Here is a 26,083-nt window from a genome sequence, read left to right as displayed (position 1 = left end):
TTTACATTTTAAGAAGTCAGTTTAATGACACAAAACAAAACACACCAGTTAACATCAGTGACCCCACTGAACGAGACATGTAGCATGAAAAATCCTCTGACCTCATCCAAACAGCAGCCTTTTCAAACATTTAATCAAACAGCGACATGCTGCATGAGTTTTAGCAGCAGCCGTAGGTCATCTGCATCAACCTTTACAAACATTCAAAAACAGCTGCTGGATGAATTTTGTTTCACTGTAATACTGTTTCAGAAGCAAAAACAATGTTGTGAAAAATGCACCGCAGGAAGGCCACTCAAACAAGTTCAATAATCATTTGCTTATATTAAAAAAGTAGGTCAGCATGACTTTCATCATAACGAGTCTCATCACCACAGCTGCAGTGCTTCAGGCTGTTAGAGCGGTTGAGCGTAGTGGTTATGGCTTCAATTTAAAAAACATAAAATAAAAAGTCAATGGAGCAAAAATGCATATTTAAAAACAATGGCTTTGAGACATTTTGAATTTGTAGTGTCATTTTTCTCTACACTTTATATTAATTTGAGGGGAAAATGCCTCTGAAGGAGACTTTTAAATCTAATTTCTACATGTGTCCCAGAGCTGCATAAGACAGTATTTAAAACATAAGCTTAAGTCTAACCTTAACCAGGTGTTTGAGACATCCATCCTCCATCAAACCAGAATTATTTGCCATAAACAGATTTTTATTTTAACCATCTGTCTGTCAGGAACTTGCATTTACCTCATACAGAGAGAAGCAGCAGATTTAGACCTGCTGTAAAAAAGCAGATTATATCTAGGAGTATCTTAAGAATAGGGTGACCAGGTCATTTAAATTTCATCTCCCTTCTTCCACATTTTGAGACACTCTCCACATAGTTTGTTAAAGTTTACTAAAGTAAGCACGTGTTTCAGAGGAAACGTGTCTAAAAACCTTTCTGCTTATCAGACAGAACAGCAGTTTTAACACAAGAAAAAGGAAACACGACACAAGATCACAGAAATAAACAGCTTCAATTTATGCTTCTCAAAATCAGGGGAAATGCATTCAAATGACATGTCACATGATCGAAGTCAAACATGTGACCTAAAACTAAACATTTTTATCTTAACGTAGTTTACTGGGATCTGGCCACCCTACACGACACTTAAGTACTGACGATAAACACAATGTTTAAAAATTAAATATCATGTTAATAATGCTAAATGATAATATTGTAAATAATGGTGTAACTGTTTGTAGTTCAGCGTCTCACTGCACTATTTTGATTTTAATCAACTTCTTTCTTATAATTTTTGCAAATTTACAGAATAACTTAAAACTTCATTATTGCTACTTTTTCATATAAATACTCTTAGATTTCATCTCTTTATTTGTACATAATTTGGGTTTTTTGATGGCATGATGTTCCAGTCTCTCATCACACCTCTGTTGGTAAGAGACTTGTATCTTTTGGAGAAAAATCTACAAATTCAAGATGTCCCTGTGCCTCCAGGGCAGTGTAAATATTCTCGTAAAAGCTATTCATCGCTGCAGTGGTGTCACTATAGTTAATAATTAGCAAAGACATCTGTTTGAATAGCAAAATAATTCTCATACATCCTCATATGTGGGCGAACATTTTACTTTACAGCTTTATGTACAAAAAAAACTCCTCAGCTGCTACACTGTGGAATAAGAATAGCCCTCCATTAAAACATTGAAAGTTGTAAAATATTACTTTTTTTTAATACAAATATAAATTTTGCATGGTTGCCCAACAACCAGATGTCACAGGTTTATCCAACCAGTACATTTTTTTTGTCTTTACAGTTGTCTGCTCAATAAAAAAGGCAAAATTCAAAGCATTTATAAAACAGCTGTTACATGATGGCAGGAAAACAAATCCACAAGCTTGCAAGTCCATTCAATGTTCCGATGATGTACAACGCAAACATAAAACAACTGTATGTGCCGACGTATGTAATCTCTTTCAGAAAAATTAGAGCGAGGCATATCAATTTGTTTTCTGAAAAATCAAACTGCCAAGTTGTTAAACCATTATTGCTTCTACGTTTTAGAAAATGTACAGAAATCTTTGAAATATCACAGATCATAGTGATGCAATCATAAAATTCAACATTTAGCAGGCTTTCTTCATTTCCATGTTTAATCATCGTGTGCTATGAAGGAGCTCTTGTTGCAGCTTGACTTTTAATATAAATTTTTAGCTTTATATCGATTTCTGCACAAAGCTTTTCATTTTGTAAATATGGGCTCTAAATAATCTGCCAGGTTAACTAAAGGTTACACTGACTCACTGCACCATCTTGTGATACAAAGTGGTATTACATAAAGGGCAGCCAGTTGAGATCTCTTTAGTCAAAGTATTTTTTGTTCGCAATGTGTTCGATAGCTTTAACTCATTTTGAAAGGTCTGAGGCAAAACAAGCAAACAAACAAAAAGTCTCACAATAATTTAAACCTCCTAAAATTAAATATAATGTGAAGAATCAGCATCTGTGTATTATCCTGGGCAACCGTGTCCACTATTATACATAGAAAGTTCATTGTTTGTTAGTCATTAGAATGAACACATTTTAAAGCACAGCAGTGCCATTTTTGAAAGCTCCACCCCCTCCCCAGCCATCTATCCATTTTCTGCCTCTTTTTTGGAACCAGCTCACAGGGCCAGCAGCCTCAGCAGAGTAATCTAAAACTCCCTGTCACCAGCACTTCTGGGGAGACAAGTGTTCACAAGCCAGCTGAGAGACAATCTCTCCAGCGTGTCCTAGTTTGCACTGAGACCTCCTTCCAGTAGGACATGCCAAAGACGCCTCATCTAGGAGGTGCTCTGGAGGCATCTTACACCGATGAACCACCACAACTGCCTCCTTTCTATGTAGAGAAGAGCTGCTCTACTCTGACCAAGCTTCGCACCCTATAGCAAACTTCAGAGGAAGCTCACAGCTTGTATCTGCAGCCATCACTCAGTACTCACAACAGTGAGGGTAGAAATGTAGATAAGCAGCTTCAGTTTAACACCCAGTACCACAGCTGACTCCACACAAATCTGTTTGCCCAGCTCTGCTTCCACTCCACCCTCACTCCTGAACAAGAACACACAAAAACTCTCCAATTCAGGTAGCAACTTATTCCCAACCCACATGGGGCACTCCACCCTTACTGAGTCTCAGACTTCGTGTCATCCAAACTGCTCTACAATCAAGAATTTTTTTGTCAGGTGAATAAAACAGAACAGCTTCTATTTATCTTTATACAAGTTGATGATAATTTTCAGGAAAAAACTAAACTAAATATAGAAAATAAACCTTTTTAAAATCAAAACAACTGACAGTTTATTTCAGTTCATAGCAAGGACTTGAAAGTGCATTAAAATAATTGCTTAAAAGAGTTGTTTTGGCTTTTAAAAAGTTTATTTTTCTATGAACGATCTCGAGCGGAAACGGATACGGTTTGATCCTGCGATGAGAAACAAACGTTTAAGAATTGCGCTGAATTGAAAGAGTAAACAGCTTTAAAAATGCCAAATCAAACATGTGGCGCCAACTGCTGCGGTGATCCCCCACTTTTATGACCCAGAGCCTTCCTTTCTTTCCAGAAAGAAAGGAAGGCTCAAGCTTCAGTATTTCACAATAAAAGTCCATTCCACCATTTTAAATTTTTTTAAAAATATAAGAAATTAGAATATACTTCAAGTAAAAGTGTTAAAATGGCCAAATAACTTCTAAGAACAATTTGTAAACCCTTTAAAATTGAAGTCAATAAGATACAGGAATTACCTGATTGTGACAGTGACACTAATCAGGAGAAAAGAAGAAAGTTCACAAACAACACGCAGAAAGTCAATCTCTCATTATTACCGATTATCATAAAACAATAATTATCTCTAGAAATCAAACTTTGGGGTCTAGCTCATATTTTTTGGTGTCCTCTCATTCATTCAAATGAAAAACTTTTTTTCCTTTTCATTAAAAAAAAAAAAAAAAAAAAAAAAAAAACCCGAACAGATATCTTATAAATTTGCATTTCTGCAAGTATTTTTCAAATGATCTATTTTTCTTTCTTGGTGGATACGGGCCTGTCGGAGGAGATTCTACATGATTTTACACAAGAGTGACACAAAACTTCAGATGTTAAAAGAACAAAGCAAAGCAAACAACAACAGAAAAACAAACAAATATAAAGACCATTCTGAATTTCATTTTGATAGGTCATGTAACGATCATGTGACATGGATAAAAAAAGATGACTGGCTCCTGCAGAGAGTTATTGCAGGGGTCGCTGGTGGTTAGTGCTGTGTGTGTGTGTTTTAGTAACATCACATTATAAAGCACTGCTTGGCTCAGCTTGTTTGCATAAAGGTGTGAGAAGGGCACACTGGTCCAATTATGGATGAAGTGCACTTCTTCGGGAAACTTTTTACATTTCCAGATTTTGTTCAGTTAGACTGCAGCGACCCACCATCAATGTTTAAAAACAAACAAACAAACAAACAAAAAATGTTAAGGAGGTAAAAACGTCCAGGGTCAAAGGTCAGTAAAAGTCATCTTCTTGTTGCTTGCGCACGCAGCCTCAGACTGTTCAGAAAATGCTATCAGGATCGAGCCCTCCAGGCTTTCGTCATGTAGTAATGTAGCAGTGATTAAAAAAAAAAAAAAAAAAAAAGTAGCACTTTCTAAACACTTCCTGGTCGATCCTGGTTTGACTGGTCATCTTAAAAAAAAAAAAAAAAATACCCACATGATCACTGACATGCTGTTTAGTCTGACTCATTGAGAGCTGGCACCCAAGTATGTGCTTTCCATCTTAGACCAGAGCAGATTTAAACTGGCACCCAGTCTGAGTGAAAGGGTCCACATCACCCTCACCTTGGAAACCGACTGGGAGGAGAGCCACCAAGCCCCCCCACCCAAAACTTTAAAACAAGCTTTAACTGGGGGTTAGTGTTGCAGCCTGCAGGGTTAGAGGTCAGAGCGTGGTGGGCTTGTGAAGGATGCCCTGCAGGTCCTCTGGTAAGGTCAGGATGACACCCTCGATATGGGCTCTCAGCTTCTCCAAGGTCCCGGGATGCACTGGTAACTTCTCCCTCTCTGCCTGAGTCTGCAGCAAAGAGCACAGTGAGACAAAAATGCTTCATCCAACAGGCTGAAGATGCAGCAGATGCAAGATACCAGGTGCATCAGCAGGGATTACTAACAAGCACAGCCATGTATGCTGTGTCAGTAAAAGTAAAGTAAAAGGAGGAGGAATTCAAGGCAGGGAGAAATTTTTTATTTTTTATTTATTTATTTTTTTTTTTTTAATTTGATGGACCTTGAGTTGAAGGTCATCTGCCCGAGAAAGAAGATGACCTTTAACCTGTCATCCTCCTGGGTGTGTTCAGGCAGCTTCCAGTGCCTGCATCCTGTTCTGACCATTTGCACTGTGTGTTTTGCAATTTCAGACACAGCTCAAACTTTACAGAGAATAAAGATCAATTTCTGCTTCAAGTGAACCTGAATGTCATGTTTTAAATCAGTTTTAAACTGCACAGCTCCCAGACCTGAAAGAAGCTGGGTTCCCACAGCTTAAGCCCGGTTAGATTTAAGACTTTGGCACTCCTCCTAAATTTATTTTAGTTTTTTTAAAAAGGCTTGTAATCATGAATGATGTCAGTTCTTCATTTCTTATGATACATCCATCGACCCATCCATGCAACACATAAAAAAAAGTTCTATGCTACGCACTCACTTCACTGCCTTATAAAACACTAGCACACACTTTAATCCAACAGATAAACCGGTCATGTTGCCTATGGTTCAGATTCAGTGCAGTTTTACAGTAGCTGAAGTTTCTCCCAGATATTCACATGCTTATTTAGCTTACTTAGCACCATGTTAGCATCACTTAACTCCTCCCAATAAATGACACCCCAGCCAGAAGACCTGTAGCCAGTGCAGTAATTATGGTGGATGTGCAGCATGTTGACACTGCACTGAATATTTAATGTAAAACAAAAAACCTAGTTTGGGGTGTATGTCATGTGTGTGCTGACTGAGAATGAACAGATAATGCAGGCACATTTTGGTTTTGATTTTTATTGGTCCGTGCCCAAAACCTTTTGACCTCAACATCTATTAACTTTGCAAGAAAAGAGAAAAGCTACAGGACTATTAGCTGTTGTGCTAGTAGCAGAGCCGTAGTTTAGCAGTAAAAGTACAGGAGGTTTTAGTAGAGGCAGTAATATTAAAGTTATAGACCATGAATCATCTTTACAGACCAGTTTGTCTTTCAGCTTCAGGACCAGATCGACTGTCTCCACCTCTGTGTGCTTCTGGATTCTCTTCTGGAGATCCTTCAGAAGAACAAATGACATGGAGATCGATAAAGGTGTCTGGGACTCAATTCAAGGGTACTCATTACATTTTATGACTCAATTCAACACTGATATTGTTGAATTGAGTCGATGTTGACTGATGGCCATTAAGATATACAGAGCTTTAGCCAATGGCATCACTTAACTACTTTCTAACATCCCATCTATGTAAAAACAGAAAATAATAATAATTATGCTCAACTTTATGTTCAGAGAGCCAAAGCCTCAGACCACTCTAAACACAGTTAGTTTAATCTTGAATTTGTATGATGCTTTGGATATTGCCTTTTCATGGTCCCTCAAGTTCCACCCACCTGCTGTTCAAACCTTGAGGAGCCAATCAGAAGTTAACTTAAAAGCATAAAACACTAAAATAATGTTTCAGACAGACTCAGCCCGATCTTTATACACTCCAAGCCTTTCTCCTCCTCACCTCCTCACACAGCGCTTCGAGGTGCAGGGCTTCCAGTTTCTGCGTCATCTCTTTCCTCCTGTTGCGGAACCAGCCGTCAAAGTTGGGAGACTTGAGGAAATGCCTTTAAATTTAAGAAGAGAAAAAAAAAAAAAAAGAGTTCATATGACACTCGGGATAGTCTGCATTCCGACAACATGTCAGTGATTCACTACTGGCATCCTTTCAGTCTGTGTTACAATCAAACCATTCATACTTAACCCAGTAAAAACCTCTATGGCTTATGAACTTAAAAATACAGATTTCCATGTGATAAATTAACTTCTGCAGATAGATTTTTTTAATAAAGGCTTATGCCTGCACCTGTAGAGTCCTATCCAGTCTCCTTTCAGTCTGGACGTAAGCTGAGGTCCAGCTTTCTCCAGTGTCTTCATGAAGTCCTGCTGTATGAATGGTCGTAACTGAGGAGGACTCTTCCAGGGACTGATGGACTTTTGGAGAGGCATCAGACTGGCCACGTACCGCTCCTGCACCACACGAACAAATCATTTTAGTTGAAGCCTAAAATGCTTATTGTCATTTGTAAAATTAAAATCACATATTTACAGCTTCATAGCCCGATGTATCAGAGTTAAATCCACTTCTGTGAAATCTTTCAAACTCAGATTCAACTCTAAAAAACACAGCATTCATTATAGAGTTCTTGGATCTGATTGGAGGATACCACATACATAAAGTAATTGGTTGTTACCAGTGGAATGATGAAGCTTTGTGTCAGTTCTAAGAAGTAGCGCCGAAGAATTGCATTCTGGGCTGCAGAGGGTCTCTTCTGTTGAACACCCTGCAAAACAAGAAAATACATAAAAATATTTCATATTTTCAATAATGAATAAGGGGATGCTTAAAAATGGGAAATATCTCACCTTCTGAAGCTGTTTGATGATTTCTTCATCTTTGTTGAGATACGGTTTATATGCAGTGTACACACCTACAGAACACACACACACACACACACACACACACACACACACTTATCAGACTGTTTTTTTAGTTATTGCGGGACCTCTTGCACAATTTGTCGGTGTGTGTGTGTGTGAGTGTGTGAGTGAGAGATTTCATGTAATATTAAAAAAAGTAAAAAATCTTTATAATACAGAAAAATAAATAGAATAAAAGGGGGATGTGAAATATCTACCGGGTTTAGAGTCCAGAGTTTTGAGGTTTTTCAGTTTCTTGACTTTCATCTGCTTGGCCATCTCTCCTGTGAGTGCCAGGTGGTGAAAAGAGTGATCAGACAGGTTGATATTTCTCCTCCATTTCAATACATCATTACCTACTTCATTAACACACTTTTTGCACAGAGACATCTTTTTGAACAGGTTTGAGACCCTGTATGTCTCAGTTTGCTGAAGCTGTAACGTTTACCTGCTTGTTTCATGTCTCCGATGCGGATGATGTGCGGCCAGTGCTGCAGCGTTTTTGCAAAAAAAGGATTGGTCACTCCTAGAATGACTGACGGCCTGCGGAAACACAGATTAATAACTTTTAACACCAATAAGCAGAAAACAATTTTCAACACTCAACAAATTTCTAACAAAGTAACTTCTGTTCATTGGCTCCCTTTTAAATTAGAATTTCAAACATCCTGAATGACCACGCCCTATCATCACTTTTTTCCAGCTGCTGTATGGAGTGGCAGCCTGTTCCAGCAGCTCCTGTTGCTATATTTAAAATTAATTTAGGGACTTTATTGCATGATTAAATTGATTTATTTTCCTTGCTCATTTTGATTTATTTGAAGGTGAAATAGATACTTTTTGTTTTACAAATCTACTCGTGGCAACAGACTCTTCACCAGCTGATCGCTCCACTGTCCACAAATTTATCCCAGCTACTAATACCAATGACACAACAGCATGGCGTCATTTTATTTTTACTTACGGAGCCTGCGTCCTGGTGGTGTACTCCTTAAACTCACTGTCATGAATGGTGAAGTACGGCCGGAAATCACTGCAGTAACGCAGAGGAGCAATGCAGCTGCAGAGGGGGAAAAAAAACATTAAAACATTTTCTAACATTTTTAAACTAGAGTGTTTACTGAACCTTCTGACAAATTAAAAAGAAAAAAAAAAAAAAAAAGAAGAAGAAAGTAAATGTCAGTCTTAATATTTGAATTTTAATTTTTATAAGTTTTGGTACATCTGGCATTTTTGTGACTTTTTTCAACATAAAACACGTGAAGGCGACAGGATTAAGTTGGGGGGGGGGTTTATTAATACAATCACACTTATTTTGTAGACATCTCAAGTATTCACATTTTAAATATAATGCGCTTGGCCTAAACAAATCAGCATTTTACCGACGCATATGACAGTGTGCGTTGGATGAAAAACACCTGTCTGATCACTGTACAAACAGAAACATATGTAGACCGACTCATTTGCTGGACTATAAATTACACTTTATAACACATTTATAACAGGAAGACATGTCTAGGTGTCATACATCAAATTTTCCTGAACATGAAGACACAAAATTATATAAAAATTAGCTTTGGGTTTGTTGTTAAGTACTGGTCTATATATTATCCTGGCACAATAACCGCTGCTAACTTACCTGACCAAAGCTAGCACAGTATCAGATGACTCGGCTGGTGATGGCGCCATGACAACAAGTGCCTCCCCCAGCAACACCAACTCCCAAAGCATCTGGAGATGGAAGAAGACTGGATAGAAACACCTGGGGGGGGGGGGACGACGACACGACAATGAGTGGAGTAAGTCTCTTTCCCACTGTTTGCAAACCAATTTCAAACCAAGTCAATTTTGGCAACGTCAAAGACACATGGCTGTGTTACATTCTCAGGTTGAACCTTGTTGAACTGCTAGATTTCAATTTTATTAATTTACCTCAGAACCTGAAGGTCTTAAAAGGTTTCAGCAGATTTGGTCAGGAGCACAACCACCAAGCTGGGTGATTAATATTCTTTTTTTACCTGAATACAGAATATGCTGATTTACACAGCAGAGCACCCAAAACAGTAACTCTGACCTTTTAATAATGGGCATGACTATTCATTTTGTCTGCACCTCCCCCACAGAGACACAAGGTAGAAGCAAGTTTTCAGAGACGCCAACTAAACACTGAAATCAACCCTCCTTGCGAAAGACCTGTCTTCACTTTCTCTCAGTGTTTTTGTTTTTTTTGATAAGCAGTTCTCCTCAGCTGAAGCATTAAGTGATATTGTTCTTGATTCAGTGACAGTACCATGATTAAGCAGCAGGTGGGGACAAAACATGTCCGAAGCAAGAAGAACACTGTGACAGAGGACTTAAATTTCTGTGTTAAGGCTACCCTGTAGGTACACGTTACACCTTAACCTGACGTGTACGTCCCTGGAAATTCACACCGATGCAGTTTGCAGCCGACTGGCTCGTTCAGTGCCACGCACCAGGTTTCAAACAGATCAGTGAGAGCATAACAATTATTACCTCGATGTAAGTTCAGCAATATAATGACACACATTTGTAACAAATGGATGGAGATCACCTTTCTCGACTTATAAAATAGGGGCCCAAACATCAGATAACATACACCAAATACAATCCCAACATACATTATCATACCAAAGCAAGTCACTAAAAAAAATATCCAAAAATTACCTAAACAATCCTAACATATAAATAACGCTAATCCAATCTAGACATTGTCACACAACAATAATGGTAAAATACATAAAATATGCTGGCAGCACGGTGCAGAAAGAAGGTCCCGAGTTCGACTCCACCATCTGGGAGTACGGTGGAATTTCTGCGTGAAGTTCCTCCCACAGTGCAAAGAGATGCAATTATTGAGGTTAGGTTAACTGATGATTCTATAGGTGTGAATGACAGCTGGGATACACTCTAGCACCCTGATAAGCAGAAGAGAATGGATGGATGCCGGCGACCAAGACTTGCACGAAAAGACAGACTGGGACATGACAACAAGCAACTTAACACCAATCACAAGCTTCAATGTTGCAATGAGACTATTACGTAACATAGGTTGCATCTTAGGCTCTATAAAGATTTAGTCTAAATCAGCCTTGACCTGCAGGACTCACCTGAAGAGGTCCACTTCATGAATTGTTGGGAGCACAATGGACACCATGCTATCACTCTAAAACACAAAAACACACTTTCAGCTTTAATATTCACATAATGCTCACTGTGTCATCAGACATCATACAAACAGACAGAGTGTTTGTGCGCACGCGAGTGTAAGATCACCTGGGCGGATTGGACCAGCTGTGACGTTCCTGGTTTATCATAAGAGGTTGGGATGCGAACCTGCAGCACATAGCACAGATTTTCATCAGAGAAACAATGATAGACAACGACATTTGTAATTAGTGACGGCCTTTTCTAATTCTGTTTAGGTCCTTCTTACTAGTATTATCCACAGGCATATGGAAGAGTTTGTCCTGAAAAGAGGATCATGCAACTCTTAAATGGCTGAAGTCATGAAAGAGTGCATCTTTAGCAGCAGTTGGGAACATCATCTCAAAGATAGGAGCAAACCTCACTCCACATTATGTTTAGTGCAATCGTAAATTCATGAACTGAATCATCTGTAAACTTTGGAAACTTCTCTTTTTGGACTGGAAAAAATCTTTTTGCTTTGAAGTTTGTTTGAACTTTTACACAGAAACTATTTTTAGTTTCTTGTTTGCAGTTATTTTTTTGTTTAAATACTACTAGCACTTTAATTTGTATTACTTAAATAATATTATTTATTTCATTTTTACTCTGTCATATTGAGAAATGTTAGAAATACATTTGATTATTTTCAAATTCATATGCTTCCTGGGTTTTTATTTTAATTTGCTGTGGGACGAGACAACAGGGTGATGGAGCATAGAACAGAAGGTCTGCCCACAGGAAGCGGAGATAAGAGTTACTGAAATAGTCGTTGTCTAATCGAGTAATTGAAGAAAATAATCTTTAGTTACAACCCTACCCTAGACTTACAACATTCATCCTTACAATAATCAAACTCGTTTCATAGTTTTACGAGCATGTCTGGAGTCATTGTAGCCACTGCTGTTGTTATGCTCCCTACCAGCAACCACGTAAAATTCAAAGACCCACTCTAATAACACGTTTTGATCATTAACAGTGAACGACTGCTGAATTAAAGCACTTTGAAATCAGATTTTTATTTTATTTTATTTTTTTTTTTTAAATACAAATGTATTAAAACACTCATTAAAAGTGATAAACTTAACTAAACCAAACCTTCAGTCCCAGAACTGTACCAATTTGTACTCTTTAAAACAAAATAAAAGACATGAAGGACACAGAAGTAGTGAACCAACTTCATAACATTGAAAACATTGAAGTTACCTCACTAAGCCCCTAAATGCTGCTTTAAAGTACAGGTTACTGCTGACTGCGAAGCATTCTTGTTCTACCTGAACAAGACTGCCTGATTAAACAAATATTTGCCTATCGTGGGAAATTGAATCGAGCCATCTTTAAAGTTATTAATTAGACCTGTTCTTTACCTGTCACGACATGTCAAAACTAAACATCTGCTGGTTTCAACTTAGTGCGTGAGTGTACCTTGAGGACTACACCCATGATAGGCAGCGTCAGGATTCGTCCAGGATGAGGCGTTGGCCAGCGATCGATGTCATTACAAGCTATCAAACACAACAACAATTTTGAATTAAAAAGGATCTTCTCTGAAAACAGAAAAAGGATTTATTTAAGTATACAGAAATAATTGGCTGCCTCTCTGATATTCTTCATCTTCTGTGGCAAGACAAGTTCACAATCATGGAGACTGGTCAGCAGCTACAGTCACTGCTTTCTGACTTGGCAAACCACTTGTGATTTACAATTCCTTAGTCAATGTGCAATCAAACTTTCAAAATAAGGGGATCATCCCTTACCAAATTAAAGATGGCATCATTGCCTTATACTGGTCGGTATTAATCTATAATCAACTAGAATCTACAATCCCTATAAATAGTTTCCAATTAGACATGGGTAAAACAGTGGGTTGGCCGACCCTCCATGGCTGCACCTGAGAGGTGGGAGTGCCCAACAGGACAACCCCTCTTTTAGTCCACACTGTCTCCACTTATAGTTCATATACTCTGGTCCGAATCAGCTGATGAGTTTGTAAACTTAGTTTAGAACTTTTTTCACATTGTTTGGTTTGGTGTGTTTTTTTCACATAAGGAACTCCAAGCAAGCCAAAATGCATCACTACAAACCATGTGAGTCTATGGGCTCAAATTGTGGTCATAAATATTTTGTACTTGTAAATCAGGATTTGTATGTGTAAAAATAATTTGTGTGAGTGTAAAACAGATTTGTGTGTGGACTTAAAATAGGTGTGAAACTGCACTCAAGTTTCAAGTTACAAGTACGAATTTTGACCCTGTTTTCCTTTCATCTGATTGTGATTGACACGACATTGGCCAAATTTAACTATCCAAACAGAGAACAGATGGGTTTGGCTGTCGGAGGAGCGCTTTTTTGAACTGCAGGTCCTTGAAGGGTAATACAGTTTGAAGCTGGAGGATCTCTATGTAAATATCCGATAGAAGCTAGGTCCCCTAACTTTCAGTAGCTGTTGAAAGGATAAAGTTGTGGTATATCAGTGGTTAGAAATACCATTATTACTTTAGGATTAGTTTAACACAAAGTCAGGGCTTGCCTGGGACCATGGCTGTGAGTCACAGTGTGCAGCATAAAGGTACTTTCACATCAGACGCAGCATGTGCTGCTAATGCTAACTAAAAGCCAAGGATCCAGAATTTGTTGCACTGGCTGCTGGGCTCTGTGGGTTTTTGCAGCAGCTCTACCTGTACTAGATGCACCTGCTCATTGTCGTTTCTATCTCTGACTTTATGTCCTCTTCAAGAGTTTCTGGTTTTTTTGCTGGTTCTTCAAATATTCAATAAAAACATGTATGCTCATTAATAACGAAGAAAGCTTTGTAACTATCCCCACTAGTGAAGACTGTCATTTCCACAATACTGCCCCCCCCCCCCCCCCCCCCCGGTCCGCAGCGCTGTTGGAAAGGCCCTGGAGGTCCCTGTATTAAGCACATAAACCTGTGACACAAAAATCACCAAACTGAGACCACCACAGACTGTTTTCCTTCGTGTTGATGAAGGAAAACACTGGGCTGGCATGTAAAAAGGCATTTATTCCTTTCAAGGACCTGAAGCTCCATAAAGAACCCCTCCAATAGCCAAACACACGTATTTTTTGGCTAAGTCCACACACAAATCTGTTTTTTTTTTGTTTGTTTTTTTTACACACACACACACACACACACACACACACACACACACACACACACACTTTTTACACATACAAATCCTGATTTACAAGTACAAAATATTTATGAACACAATTTGAGCCCATATGAATCCACTCACTGGCCAGGAGCAATGAGCGGAGCAACAAAAGTAAATACAGGAAGAAGGTGCTGTATTCTGGACCACTAGAGAACATGGAGAATTTACATTCATTTCACATCTAGCTGCTAGCCCCTACAGACCTTTGCACATCTGCAGTACCTTCCCACATTGAGAATACAAAGCATACGTGGTTATGGGATATTTTTTTAATCTCAAAATTGTAACATACACCTTGCATTTCGTTCGGATGATGGTCACATCACACCATAAACAAACAACTCTGGGGTTTATTCCTTCAAAGGGTCACAGTGCAGCTGTTTTGGTCTATACATAAGTCCAATTACTGTGAACTAAATGGACTAAACACCACAGGTGTGAAAACACACTTATCCACAATCCTCTCTTGGTTTTCTTGGTTATTTTGTTTTTGCAGCCATATCCAACTTTAGATACTTTTTCAATGAGACACCTTAGGTAGTACCGTTTACCATACTCTCACATCTCACTGCACCAATTATTGATTAGGTAATTTGACTGACTAATTAAACCCTATTGTGCGTGGGCTCTCCTTGTTTGTTACTAGCCTGGATGAAATTACTGAAAAGCAGTACTTCCAACACATATTAGATATTAAATACTAGAGACACTGACTTTAGAGGGAAAAACTTGCTCTAAGAGGACATTTCTATTTTGTGGTTTTTGGTTAATGAAAGTAAAGAAAAACAAACAAAAAACAAAAGCCGTTTTAGTCATTTTAAAATTATATTTATCTTTTTTTTACTATTTCTCTGAATTAGACAGTGACAGTTTGGTTTGGCTGTCAACATCTTAAATTGTTCCTTAGTTCTAAGTAAAACATCTTTTTCAAGTCTGACCATATCAATGAAATCTCATTTTGCTGTATTCTTGAAGTCCTCAAAACCTAAACAGACGAGAGGAAACTCATTCCTGAGAACAGATATAAAATACATGTCTTGTGATTAAATGTGCAACAAACTGGTTTCTCTAAACTTTGTAAGAGGCCAACCAAGCTTACAATGACATCTGATAAACTGAGAAGTCTCAGTACAGCGGACCTGCTGCCAAGCTGATACGTTGTGCCATAAAAATAAAAATGCTGAAACTAGATGTAACTAGGATGTGAAAGCACTGTAAAAGTGTGAACTAAGGACTGTGTAGTTAACTCTTCTGGACCACACGGAGCTGAGACAGGATTACACAAATGATTGCATACAGACAGGTAATCAAACTGACCAGCCTCCAGGCAGGGCTCCTGTTTCTCAAAGTATTCAGGAGCCATAATCTTCAGCAGCGAGTGGAAGAAGGTCACATAGGGCAGCTGACTGATCAAGACGAGAGACTGGAAAGAGACAGGCACAGCAAGAAAGAAAGAAAAAAGAAAAAAAAAAAGAGGGAATTGTATTTTCAGACATTTCATCAGTATGTAATTTTTTTTAGTGGTTTGATTTTGATTTTGTCTGAAAGATGTCAGAATATAGTGAGCCGACAATCCCTCATTTTGTCTAGTAATAGATTAAACCCCAAAGAGCAAATAAAAACTGCAAATAAAAACTGAGAATCAAACCCAAAGCTTGAACTAGTATATGTTCGACATGGGCCTTTGTTTCTTATTTTAACCCTCTGTATACCTGCGGTCATGATAAAGTATAATGTTACATTTGCACCACATTAAAAAAGCCTTTTGAAATAGCGTCGGGTAAAAATAAATCATTTTAGATAATTATATATATCAAATTTAACATGCATGCAGTTTTTCTATCAAGGAGAGCACTAATACAGTTAATCACAATGTAACCTTGCCTGAAGTGGGAGTACTACTATTGTAAGCCTAAAATCATAACCAAAAGGTGTTGCTGAAACCATTTAATCTCTGAAATATGGAGAGAAAAAAAATCACTTAAAACCATTATAAGTCCTATTGTGGTAACAGGAAGCATAATCTCTCTCAAATTTTTTAACACAGTGCATTGTGTGCTGGATCCTTGTTCATGCTTAAGTTTTCTATCACCGGCTGTATTTAGTCCTCCTGCAGTTTGACACTGACCTTCTGGAAGTATCCTCTCTTCAAAGATTTGTCTCGCACCTGACGGAAGTACACATAACCATAGTAATGGCCCTGCTCCCTCTGTAACACACACACACACACACAGCAAATTATCAGTTCACAGATTCTTATTTTACTCTCAGCACACAAAACTCTACACTGTGCAGTTTATGTGCCTACAGAGCTGTGTGTGTGTTAATGAGCGGTGCCTAACCTTCAGACAAGGTGGCGCATCTCTGTCAGTGGTTTCCAAGAAGCAGCCAAGTGACGTCTTCCTGTTGGAACCCTGCCGGAACCGGAAGCAGAACTGTGTGTCACCAAGGCAACCTGGAAAAAGAGGGCAGAGCAATGACCAACACTATACAGATAAACATGGTGAATACATATAAATATGGATGTATATTCCAGTATTTTCTAAGATCAGACTAGCATATAGAACCAAAATATACATAAGCTGGGGAAAAAATAAAAATCACTTCATAAAGACACATTAGCAAAGGACTGCTACAAAACTTTAGGAACATTCAAAAACTTGTACTAAATTATTCTTTAAACCCAAGTCTCTTGTGTATGAAAATCAAAAAATATACAACTTAATTTGTTCTGAAGAAGAAAAACTGCACTGTCCTCAGCTAACTTTAAACTAAGATTATAAGTGTGATCATAAATAGATTAAAAAAAAAAATCACCTTTGAGAAACAACAAAAACACTGCAGAATCCACCACAACCTATTTCTGTACACATCTGCATTGTGCACACCTGTAAATATAAAGAATTAAAAAATGTACGCTGCAGAAAAATGTGACATCGATGAGCACTGGTCAGCTCTTCTAGCCTGCATCCTCTGGTCTTTTAGGCAAACAGGAAGAGGAAAACGAAAGAAAAAAGGAAACAGGAAGTCCTGCATAAGCCATGAACCAGAAGTTAACCTCAGCAGGAGGTCAACACATCTTTAGACAGAGAAAATGAGCTTTAGGACATTCAAAGAAAGACAAACACTTCAGCTCAGGCTGGTAGACTTAAAAGCATTCCACTTCATAAGTCACGCATACATAAGCACACACTACCGGGAGCACCAGAAAAGGACAGCCAAGACTCCATGACATCATTCAGTCGGGTTGCATTCAAGACCACACAGCATGAAAACAGGCCACTGCTGCCGGACCACAGCTCTGAATTAATTTTGAGTTTCTAGTCACTCAAACACAGTCCGAATACTTCTGTGTACTTAAAGAAAGACTTTAAAGCTCTTTGCTTTATTTTCCACAAATCACATCAGTCCCCTTTTAACAACAAGTTGACCAATGCCACGTAGAGTTCACAGGACAGGCAGCATCAGAATTAAATACGTTTTTACAAATGACTTGACTTTTTACCCCCCTCCCCCAGTACAGATGAAGAAGAGGCAGGTCTGAGCATCTCCACTTAAATTGCTGCTTGCTCGGCCTGGAAGGAAACGGATGGAGGTAGTCGCACAAATGTAGAGCAACCTTACATCTGATCCGATTACTGGCCTATTCATTTATGCACAATAACTTGTTTTATAAAGCTCTATTGGGTATGAGACGCATGAAGAGTCAGCAGTTTCCAAATAAAGAGCACAAAAAAAATATTCATCTGTCACCATTTATTCTGAATTCCCAAAGTGGATTAATGACAAATTATGCCAAATCTGTTCAGGATGTAAGGCTAAATTATGGACGACACACACACAGAGAAAGAGAGCTGCAGTTCCTCAGTTTAATGTCTCTCTCCCCCTTTCTCTCTGACAAACACCTACAGTGAGAGATATATATAGCAGCCCTGTAAGCAGTCTGTCCTAATCCTGTCTTCAAACTGAGGGCAGCAGGCTCCTTTAGCTTCACCCCCCTCTGACTCAGTAAACTAAAACACACACCTGCGGGCAAACACACAAAGCCACAGTGGTGTTTGTACATGGGTGTGTGGTGAGTGCGCTAACCACTATACCGTAATCTATCTTACATTTAATATTTTAGTAATTTAAAAAAAATCTAAGAGTATCAGTGAAAAAGATACTGAAGTTACCAAAAAAAACAAAAAAGAAGAAGTAAAAAATTTTATGACTTAATGCTGTTCAGCTGATATCCATCCACCTACAGTTACTTCTCCAAATATTTATGGACCTATGCAGTGGATTTCAAACAATCAAGATGTGACTGAAGTGTAGACTCTCAGCTTTAATCCAAAGTGTTTAGAAGGAGTACTGCATTAACTACAGGAATGACTGTTTAGGAATTACAACCATTTTTATACACATCCCACACAGAGTTGGAAAGAGCTGCACCTAGCATTACAGCCAACACCTTGTATAAACTAGGTCTTTTCAAGCAGCACCCAACCAGATGTTAGCAAATTTTTCCATCACTGATGAAAAATCTGAAAGCTGTTAAAACAAAAACAAAAAAAACAATAATGTAACGTGTCTCTCTCATGACTACAGAGGTGCAGAAAGAGTGCCTATTTTGTATAGTATCTAGTTTGCAAATCAAAAAACGTGCAGTGCGTGAGCTCTTCTGATGAGGATGTGCGTGTATTTGTCCGTTTTAGATGACCTAGTTCAGGCCACAGATTTTATCCGCCATGCTTTGGTTCAATAACATGTGACAGTAACGGTACTTAATTATGTCATCAAGCCTGTCAAACTGTAGAATGGTTCTGAAAAAGCAACGAGGCAAAACTGGATCTTGATTTGCATTAGAACCAGCTCCAGCCCCAGTTTGGTGGATGCGAGATAAGAGAAAAAGGCTGAAACACAAACTCACCTGAGTTGGAGTCAGGGAATGAAAGGTAGCAGATGCTTGTTTTCTGAAAGAACAGCAAATATTTAGTTTATGTCCTTACCTCTTTTATTACATCAGCTCAGGTTTACATACCCATACTAGGCTTTGCCTGCCTCAGAATGGGCCTTTGTGAATCAATCCATCAACATGTGATGCTTTTTAACATGTCGATAAATGTTCCAAAAACAAACCTTTCTTTAAAAAAATAAAGAATAAATTCAGTGTAACTCACCTCTTTCTCCGACAGTTTGGAATGATGAGGGTAAATGACCTGAAAGAGAAAAAACAAACAAACAACACTTTACCCAAAGAAGAATCTCACAAACGCACAACTGAAAACTTTGGTCAGCCTCTATTATGTGCTGTGCTTATGTTGTTAAACTGTAAAAAGAACTGGAAAACTGTAATACAATGCAAGGATGTTATAAACTGATTTTAATGTGACTGAGAGACAAAGATAAAAACTAAAACATAAAAGTTAAATTATGTTTTACAATGAAGATTTCTTACACCATAAAAATAAATAAATAAATACAACCCAATAAAAACCCACAAACACACACAGAAGTGAGCAAATTCAATCAAATAATTTTTTTAAACTACTGAATAATGTTAATTGTTTACACAATACACACAATTTTTGTAGTTCTAAGTGTTCCCATTTTAAGCACTTAAAAAAAATAGCTGTACTTTTACAATTTTAGATTTCCTTTAGTATAAAAACAATCTACAGTGTTTATATTTTTCAAACTAGAAATGTATCAATGACAACATTTTGGTTTAATACTTGTGTTGAGATTTGTTTTAAAATGTTTTATTAAACATTTTAAAACAAAACTTTTATAGTCCTTTCAGTTTTTCATGGCAAAATTTGTTAATATTTGCCCAGTTAAAAAATGTATCTTGCATTTATCTAAAAGTTTAATATTGAACTTTATCTATAGTCAAGTTAGAGGTGGGAATCACCAGACACCCCTCGATACAATATTAACAAAATATTTCTCTCAAAATATGATACTGTTGCTATTTTTAACATTTTGTGATGTGCTGCATTTTCACAACATATATTGCGAATTATCACTTTTTTTAAAAACAGCAAATTATCTCCTTAAGTTAAACTTTGTCAATATTTATATTTTATCTAATAAGATAACGTTATCTTCAACTACACCAAAATGGTCATTAGAACCACTCACAAATGTTGCTGTAAGTCAGAGTAAGCCTGCTATCAGTCTGTGATTGAATGAGGTCAAGTTGGCAATTACATGCAATCTGTTTCTGATAATGCACAATTAACTGTTATACACCATCAAAAATCACATCTGTTAATGTCTACCTAGACAGAAATTAATATTCAACTATTATAATTGCTCTTAACCAGCTAGCAGCTAGTTGAGTTGAGTCCCTTCCAGTTGTGCTCGTTGACAAAGACTCATTCAGAGCAACAGCAGCATCTTCAGAATCAGAATCAGAATCAGAATACTTTATTCATCCCGAGGGAAATTAGGGGTTACAGCAGGCAGCACGCTAATGGCGCATGCGCACTCACAAAGGAACCTTCTGACCAACTTTACACAAACATTGGCAATCATTCTGCATTTATAAATTAGACAGCAATTATTTACATACCTTCGACAGTCTCTCTGACAGCGATTTTCAGTCAGTCCAAGTCAGACTGCAACTGTCTGCAGAAAGGATGCCTCCTGAACTGCTTAGCTTTGTCAAGCTAAGTGTGTCCAGTGGTTTTGGTTGAACCAGTTTAATGTTAAGTTTGTTCAGCTAATGTTACCTCAGCACGGTGAAGCATGAAATGAGCCATCTTGTTCATAGTACTCCCAGAGTATTTTAAATATTTAATTTAAAAATCAGTATCTGGTATTCCTATATCATTACAGTATCGTGATACTATGCTGTATTGATTTCCCCCCCACTACTAATTCAAATCAAGTAAAATTTTGATATACCCATTAAAAAACAAACAAACAAATATGCTGATCCATGTGCTGCACTGCTGATAGTACTGCTGATGAATTTACCGTACTAAGTACTATATCCAATTAGTAAATCAAAATGATGAAATGCTCTGTAGTCTTAGTGTAGCTCAGTCCCCTGGAGAAAGTGAAACAGAAAGACCTGAAGAAGTCTGAATCTGCATAGTTGTTTTTCATTTAAACATTGTTATCAGGTAACTGATTAATGTGTGTTTCTATAACTCCTGTGAGGTCAACAGGTGTTGGGGAATTTTTTAGCCTTTGTGACTTCAGTAGGATTCAAAACATTTGGGTACCGTTTTAAGTTGAATTTTTTTTTTTTTTTTTTTTTTAAATATGCAACTTTCTGCAAAATACGTCCATTTGAAGTTATAGCCTGAGTGATGCAGTGGCTGCTGGGACGGACTAACTTCAGCTAAGGACACCAAACACGCTTCCCCGTAAGCTCGGCATTGTCATAAAGTGATCCTACAGTAAAATGTTCTGCTAGTTTTGTGAAGCGCGTGTGTACTCGTGTAATCATTGTTAAATCAAAGAGTGGCAAAATGAAAGCAGCTAATGAAAGTGATTTGTTCACTCCCCTCCAAGAATTAGCCCAAGCCTAAAAAACTGCTAACTTAGACATTTGTAGCCTCACTGAGTTTAACATGACCCCGCTGTCCCCGGCGGATACTTTTGTCTCACCTCCACCGCCTGTCCGAGCTCCAGGTCGAAGCCGACCACACAAATGCAGTGCAGCCAGGCGGAGAAACGGTCCCAGGGCAGCAGAAGAGCCTCCTCCGTCTCCTCGTCGCCTCCAGGCCCGGGGGGTAGCGTTATTTCCTCCGCCGGGGAGATGCTGCTAGCGTCCTGGTCGTCCAGATCCTCCGACTCTTCGACCGGCTCCCCCAGCTCCTCCGGGCCTTGCAGAGCCATAGCTACGGCCCGACACCGGACACAGAGATGCTCTGAAGAATGTTAACCGTTTCCTAAATATGTTTAATGGTATTTCAGGCCAACTTGTCCGCAGGTAACAACAGGAGACAAGGAGGGTGCAGAAAGTAGCCACTTAGCTTCCAATTAGCATTTCAGCAGCAACGTATTACGTTCTTTGTGCAACGTCATCACGCACAAACGTCCCTGAGCTGACTTCTACATGCCGTATTAAATAATCCATATAAAATCAATAAACAAATAATTACGTAGTTGTTTTTAATATTTGGTCTAATTTTTTCCAAATGGTTTGCACACAGACATAAAAAGAAATTTTTAAAAAGACATAAAACAGGATAGAAGAGATTTTTCTTTTCAAATCAAAGCTTTTAAAATCAAAATTATGAGATCCAAAGTCAAACATTAGACCTGCTAAGTCACAGCATAACCTAGTTAAGGCAAAAAATTCAAAGCTAGTAAACCTAAATATAAACCTAAACTATATGTAGAAATTAAGAGATATTTATTTATGTAGCAGTTTTCAAAAATAGAAGTCACAAAGTGCTTTATACAGATAATAATCTAAGTAAGAGGTGTCAAACATGGCCCAGTGGCCAAACCCAGACACAGGCTGACAACAGGTGTAGTTCAACACACTGTAAAGTGCAAGCGATGAAGTCAGTGGTTATCACAGTGTTTCAGTAGCAGAAATTCAATGCTCCTCATTTTGATACCAGATTGGTTTCATCTTTCTTAAGATCTTGGTAGTGGCTCAGCTGGGTGTTTTCAGATTGTACTTGAACTGGCTCAGAAACACTCCTGGTCTAAGATAAGAGATACAGCTGCAAAATTTAAAATACTACGAATACACGAAAGACCTATGACAGTATATGCAATTGATTAAGGGGAACATCTGCACCATATATTAAAATGCAATAATAAATAAAAAGCTAAACGTCTTTGTTTGTTTGGTGTATTTTTTTTTTCTAAATAAGCTGTAAGATGTACATTGGCAGGAACCTTGGGTAAAATCCAAAAAGTTCTTTTGTTTGATTGTTGTTTTTGTGCAAATTAACTTTGTATGTTTTGCACATATTGGGCTGAAATAAACAATTTTAGCAAGAGGCAGATGACTGAAGAAAATAAGTGAGAGAGGAGGACAGATAGAGAGAAAGATAATCAGGAAGTGCATAGGACCGGTAAGGAGGAAATGAAGGGAGCGATGAAGAAAATTAAGAGTGAAAAGGCAGTTGGTCCAGTGACATACCTGTAAAGGAATGGTGATGTCTAGGAGAGAGAACAGGGGACTTTTTAACCAGACTGGTTAACACATTCTTGGAGAGTGAGAGGATGCCTGAGGAATGAAGGAAAAACTTTATTTCTTTTCCATTTGACATTAGAATTGACGAGATTAAAGGAACACCTCAGGCTGAGATGGTTTGAGCATGAGCGGAGGGCAGATGTTGGATATACTATGCAAAGGATTTTGAAGAAGGAGCTTCCAGGCAGGAGGAAAAGAGGAACAGCACAGAGAAGGTTCATGGGAGTAGGCACATGCAGGGGTTGGTGTGACAGAGAAGGACACTGCAAACAGGAAGAGATGGAGGCAGTGAAGTGGTAAATTGGGGTTATATATTTATACTCCTTACACTGAGACAAAACATACAAAGCAGGTCCTCTATACCATGGCTCTGAAGAAGTGTTTTTTGTCTGCTATGAATGTAAAGGAATTGTTTTTGGTGAATGACATAATTGCAGAAATTAGCAGTAATAAAAACACTGAAAAAATGTCTTGATGCATGCTTAGTCATCCAGGTAAGTAAATCCCAAAAGGTTGATTCTGTTCATCTGCGCGTAGCGTTTTCAGTGGAGAAATGTTTCATCACTCATCCAAGTGACTTCTTCAGTCTCAGCTGACTGCAGGTTTCCCCAACCTAAACAGTACATTTGGACAATGACTGAAACTAGCTCATTCAATGAACAATGGACTGTGAGGCCAGTTCCTTGAGCATTAATATGCAAGTTTCTATGACCATTGATCAACAACCACTGATCAAAGCCCATTGATGAATTGAGTAGGTGGTCAAATGATTCAGTTGTACCACTACAGACCACCTGTAGATAGACATGTTGATGATTAAGATCATTTTCATATTACTATATACGATAATATATTCCTTAGTGACACCTGCTGCTGGCAGCGCTAGCTACAGTTCATTCTTTGTGATCTGAACTCCCCCACTCCACCACCTCCCCCCCACACACATCCACATTGCTAAGTATAACTCCCATCACTGAATGAATCACGTCTTCAATTACAGCCTGACTCTGAAGGCAGTAAATCAGCTTTATCTAAATCCTTTAATAGCTCTATCACCGAGCAAGCAGATGGATGAACCAAACTGCAAACAGAGGGCACAAACAAACCTTGGTGGCCTAAGTTGTGATGCAAATTAGTCTACTTATGGGTAAGAATAGTAATCAAGTCAATAAGATATTTTTCCACAAAATGAGCAGTACTGGATTTCAGTAAAGTAATGCAAATTTAAACCAATTCATACTAAATGACTTGGTTTTAATTGTTCTTGCATTTTATATCTTGAGCCACAGAAAACAGTATTTGATCTGTCACTAAATAAATGTAAATGTACATTGCTTTTTTACATACTTTATTGTCATATGTTTAGTTTTTTAACACAATTATTCTTTTTTCGTGTTTTATTATGATTTTTTGTAATTTTTGCTCCCATTTTTCTATTGTATTTTTTTCATAAATAAAGTATATCTTATCCCAAGAAAAAAAAACATAACGAAACAAAACGAAACACCTGTGCATACTAAAGAGCTAAGTTATCAACTAAACAGAAAATAAATTAATAAAAAAAATCCAAAGTCCAAGTGAGGCCTTTTTGGGGATGTTCAAATATCACATGGTACAAACATGTAAGTTATAATGAATGTAATAGTTATACATTCTTATGTTTTTGTATACAATTTCAAATATAAAATATTCACATTGATAACCTGACATTAGTGATAATACATTAAATATAAAAAAACAACACTTTGCATTGATAGATAATGAAATGCAATGAATGAGGTCTGGGAGCACACAAACCCCAACATTTATCAGATCACTAAAGAGTGTTGTAATTAAACTAAGATGTAATGGAGTTCAGCTTCTAAGGCTTTGTATCCCACAAACAGCCTCTGTTAAATGGACATAGTGATGTCAAACTGGGCTAAGAAGCTAAACACAGTAAGATGCTGTTAAATCTCATATAATAGTCAGACTGTTAGCACAGTGACAGCTGGTGCTCTGCTCTCTCTGCAGGAGGGCTAGGCAACGCAGGGACCACGATGGGGTCTATCCCACAAAAAAAAACCTGCACCAGGAACACTTTACAGGAAAACTCCAAAACTTCAAAATGAAAACCTATAACAAGGGTATCAAATATAAGGCAGAGAAGCCAGAATTGGGCCGCTACAGTATCTGGCCCACTGGACGGCTTTGGAAAATGTGAAGTAAGGCATACATTTTGGACTGCGCTGTATTTTAATAAATTTAACTGTTCCTCTTGCTGATAAACTTCTCCCATGGCCATTCGTATTGCACCAAAGTATTTGCTGTATTTGTGCAAAATCTATTAGTTTATAGTATATGTATAGTATTTGTTACTTAATTATAATCCAAATCCAATTTGGGATCTGGACTTAATTATACTTCAAATTATATTTCAAAACTTACATTTTAACTACTGATTTTATCTACTGTTCCTTTCTTTTTTTCCATTTTAAATCATGCTTTTTTATTTGTTTTTGTTTTTTAATGTCTCTGTAAAGCACTTTGAATTACCTTGCTGTTGAATTGTGCTATATAAATAAACTTGCCATACTATCTGTAATTAAGTAACAGACAAAATTAAATAACAGAAAAGGTCCTGTTTTTTTTTACTATCAGCTATAGAAATTATGATCTTTCCGTAAAGAACAGAACCTTTCTGTTTTACAGCACAGTCTGGGAAATGATCTACCAGAACCTTTTCTGTAATTTTACACATTTATTTCTTACAGTTTAAGCCCAAACAGTCATAGTGACACATTTATTTGATCTATGAC

At 37.8% G+C, this 26,083-nt stretch overlaps 1 protein-coding gene across 1 annotated transcript; it reads right to left on the bottom strand.

Annotated features, from left to right (window-relative positions):
* Positions 1 to 22,489, bottom strand: dennd6a (DENN/MADD domain containing 6A). The gene is made up of 19 exons (XM_082533382.1): positions 21,737 to 22,489; positions 19,294 to 19,332; positions 19,044 to 19,086; positions 16,474 to 16,586; positions 16,260 to 16,340; positions 15,449 to 15,554; positions 12,378 to 12,457; positions 11,043 to 11,102; positions 10,877 to 10,932; positions 9,388 to 9,510; positions 8,713 to 8,808; positions 8,197 to 8,291; positions 7,967 to 8,032; positions 7,695 to 7,759; positions 7,523 to 7,612; positions 7,135 to 7,298; positions 6,793 to 6,895; positions 6,264 to 6,338; positions 1 to 5,104 (listed from the first exon to the last, which is right to left on the bottom strand). Exons 1-19 carry the CDS (start codon positions 21,965 to 21,967, stop codon positions 4,973 to 4,975), a joined length of 1,818 nt encoding a protein of 605 aa, XP_082389508.1. The 5' UTR covers positions 21,968 to 22,489; the 3' UTR covers positions 1 to 4,972.
* Positions 22,490 to 26,083: the final 3,594 nt, after the last annotated feature.

This window comes from Aulonocara stuartgranti (genome assembly GCF_965226115.1).
Source record: "Aulonocara stuartgranti genome assembly, chromosome: 5".
In the NCBI taxonomy this organism is placed as follows: Eukaryota; Metazoa; Chordata; class Actinopteri; order Cichliformes; family Cichlidae; genus Aulonocara; species Aulonocara stuartgranti.
Note: the sequence above shows the minus strand (reverse complement) of the source record. Positions and strands in the feature narration are given on the sequence as shown.

What these genes read in the sequence shown, in the direction of transcription:
- dennd6a (XM_082533382.1), bottom strand. Translation starts at nt 21,967, where the DNA reads ATGGCTCTGCAAGGCCCGGAGGAGCTGGGGGAGCCGGTCGAAGAGTCG. An exon ending in TCGAAGCGCTGTGTGAGGAG is followed by an intron (nt 6,339 to 6,792) that starts GTGAGGAGGAGA and finishes GTTCTTCTGAAG; the next exon opens with GATCTCCAGAAGAGAATCCA. An exon ending in TGAAGCTGAAAGACAAACTG is followed by an intron (nt 5,105 to 6,263) that starts GTCTGTAAAGAT and finishes TCTTTGCTGCAG; the next exon opens with ACTCAGGCAGAGAGGGAGAA.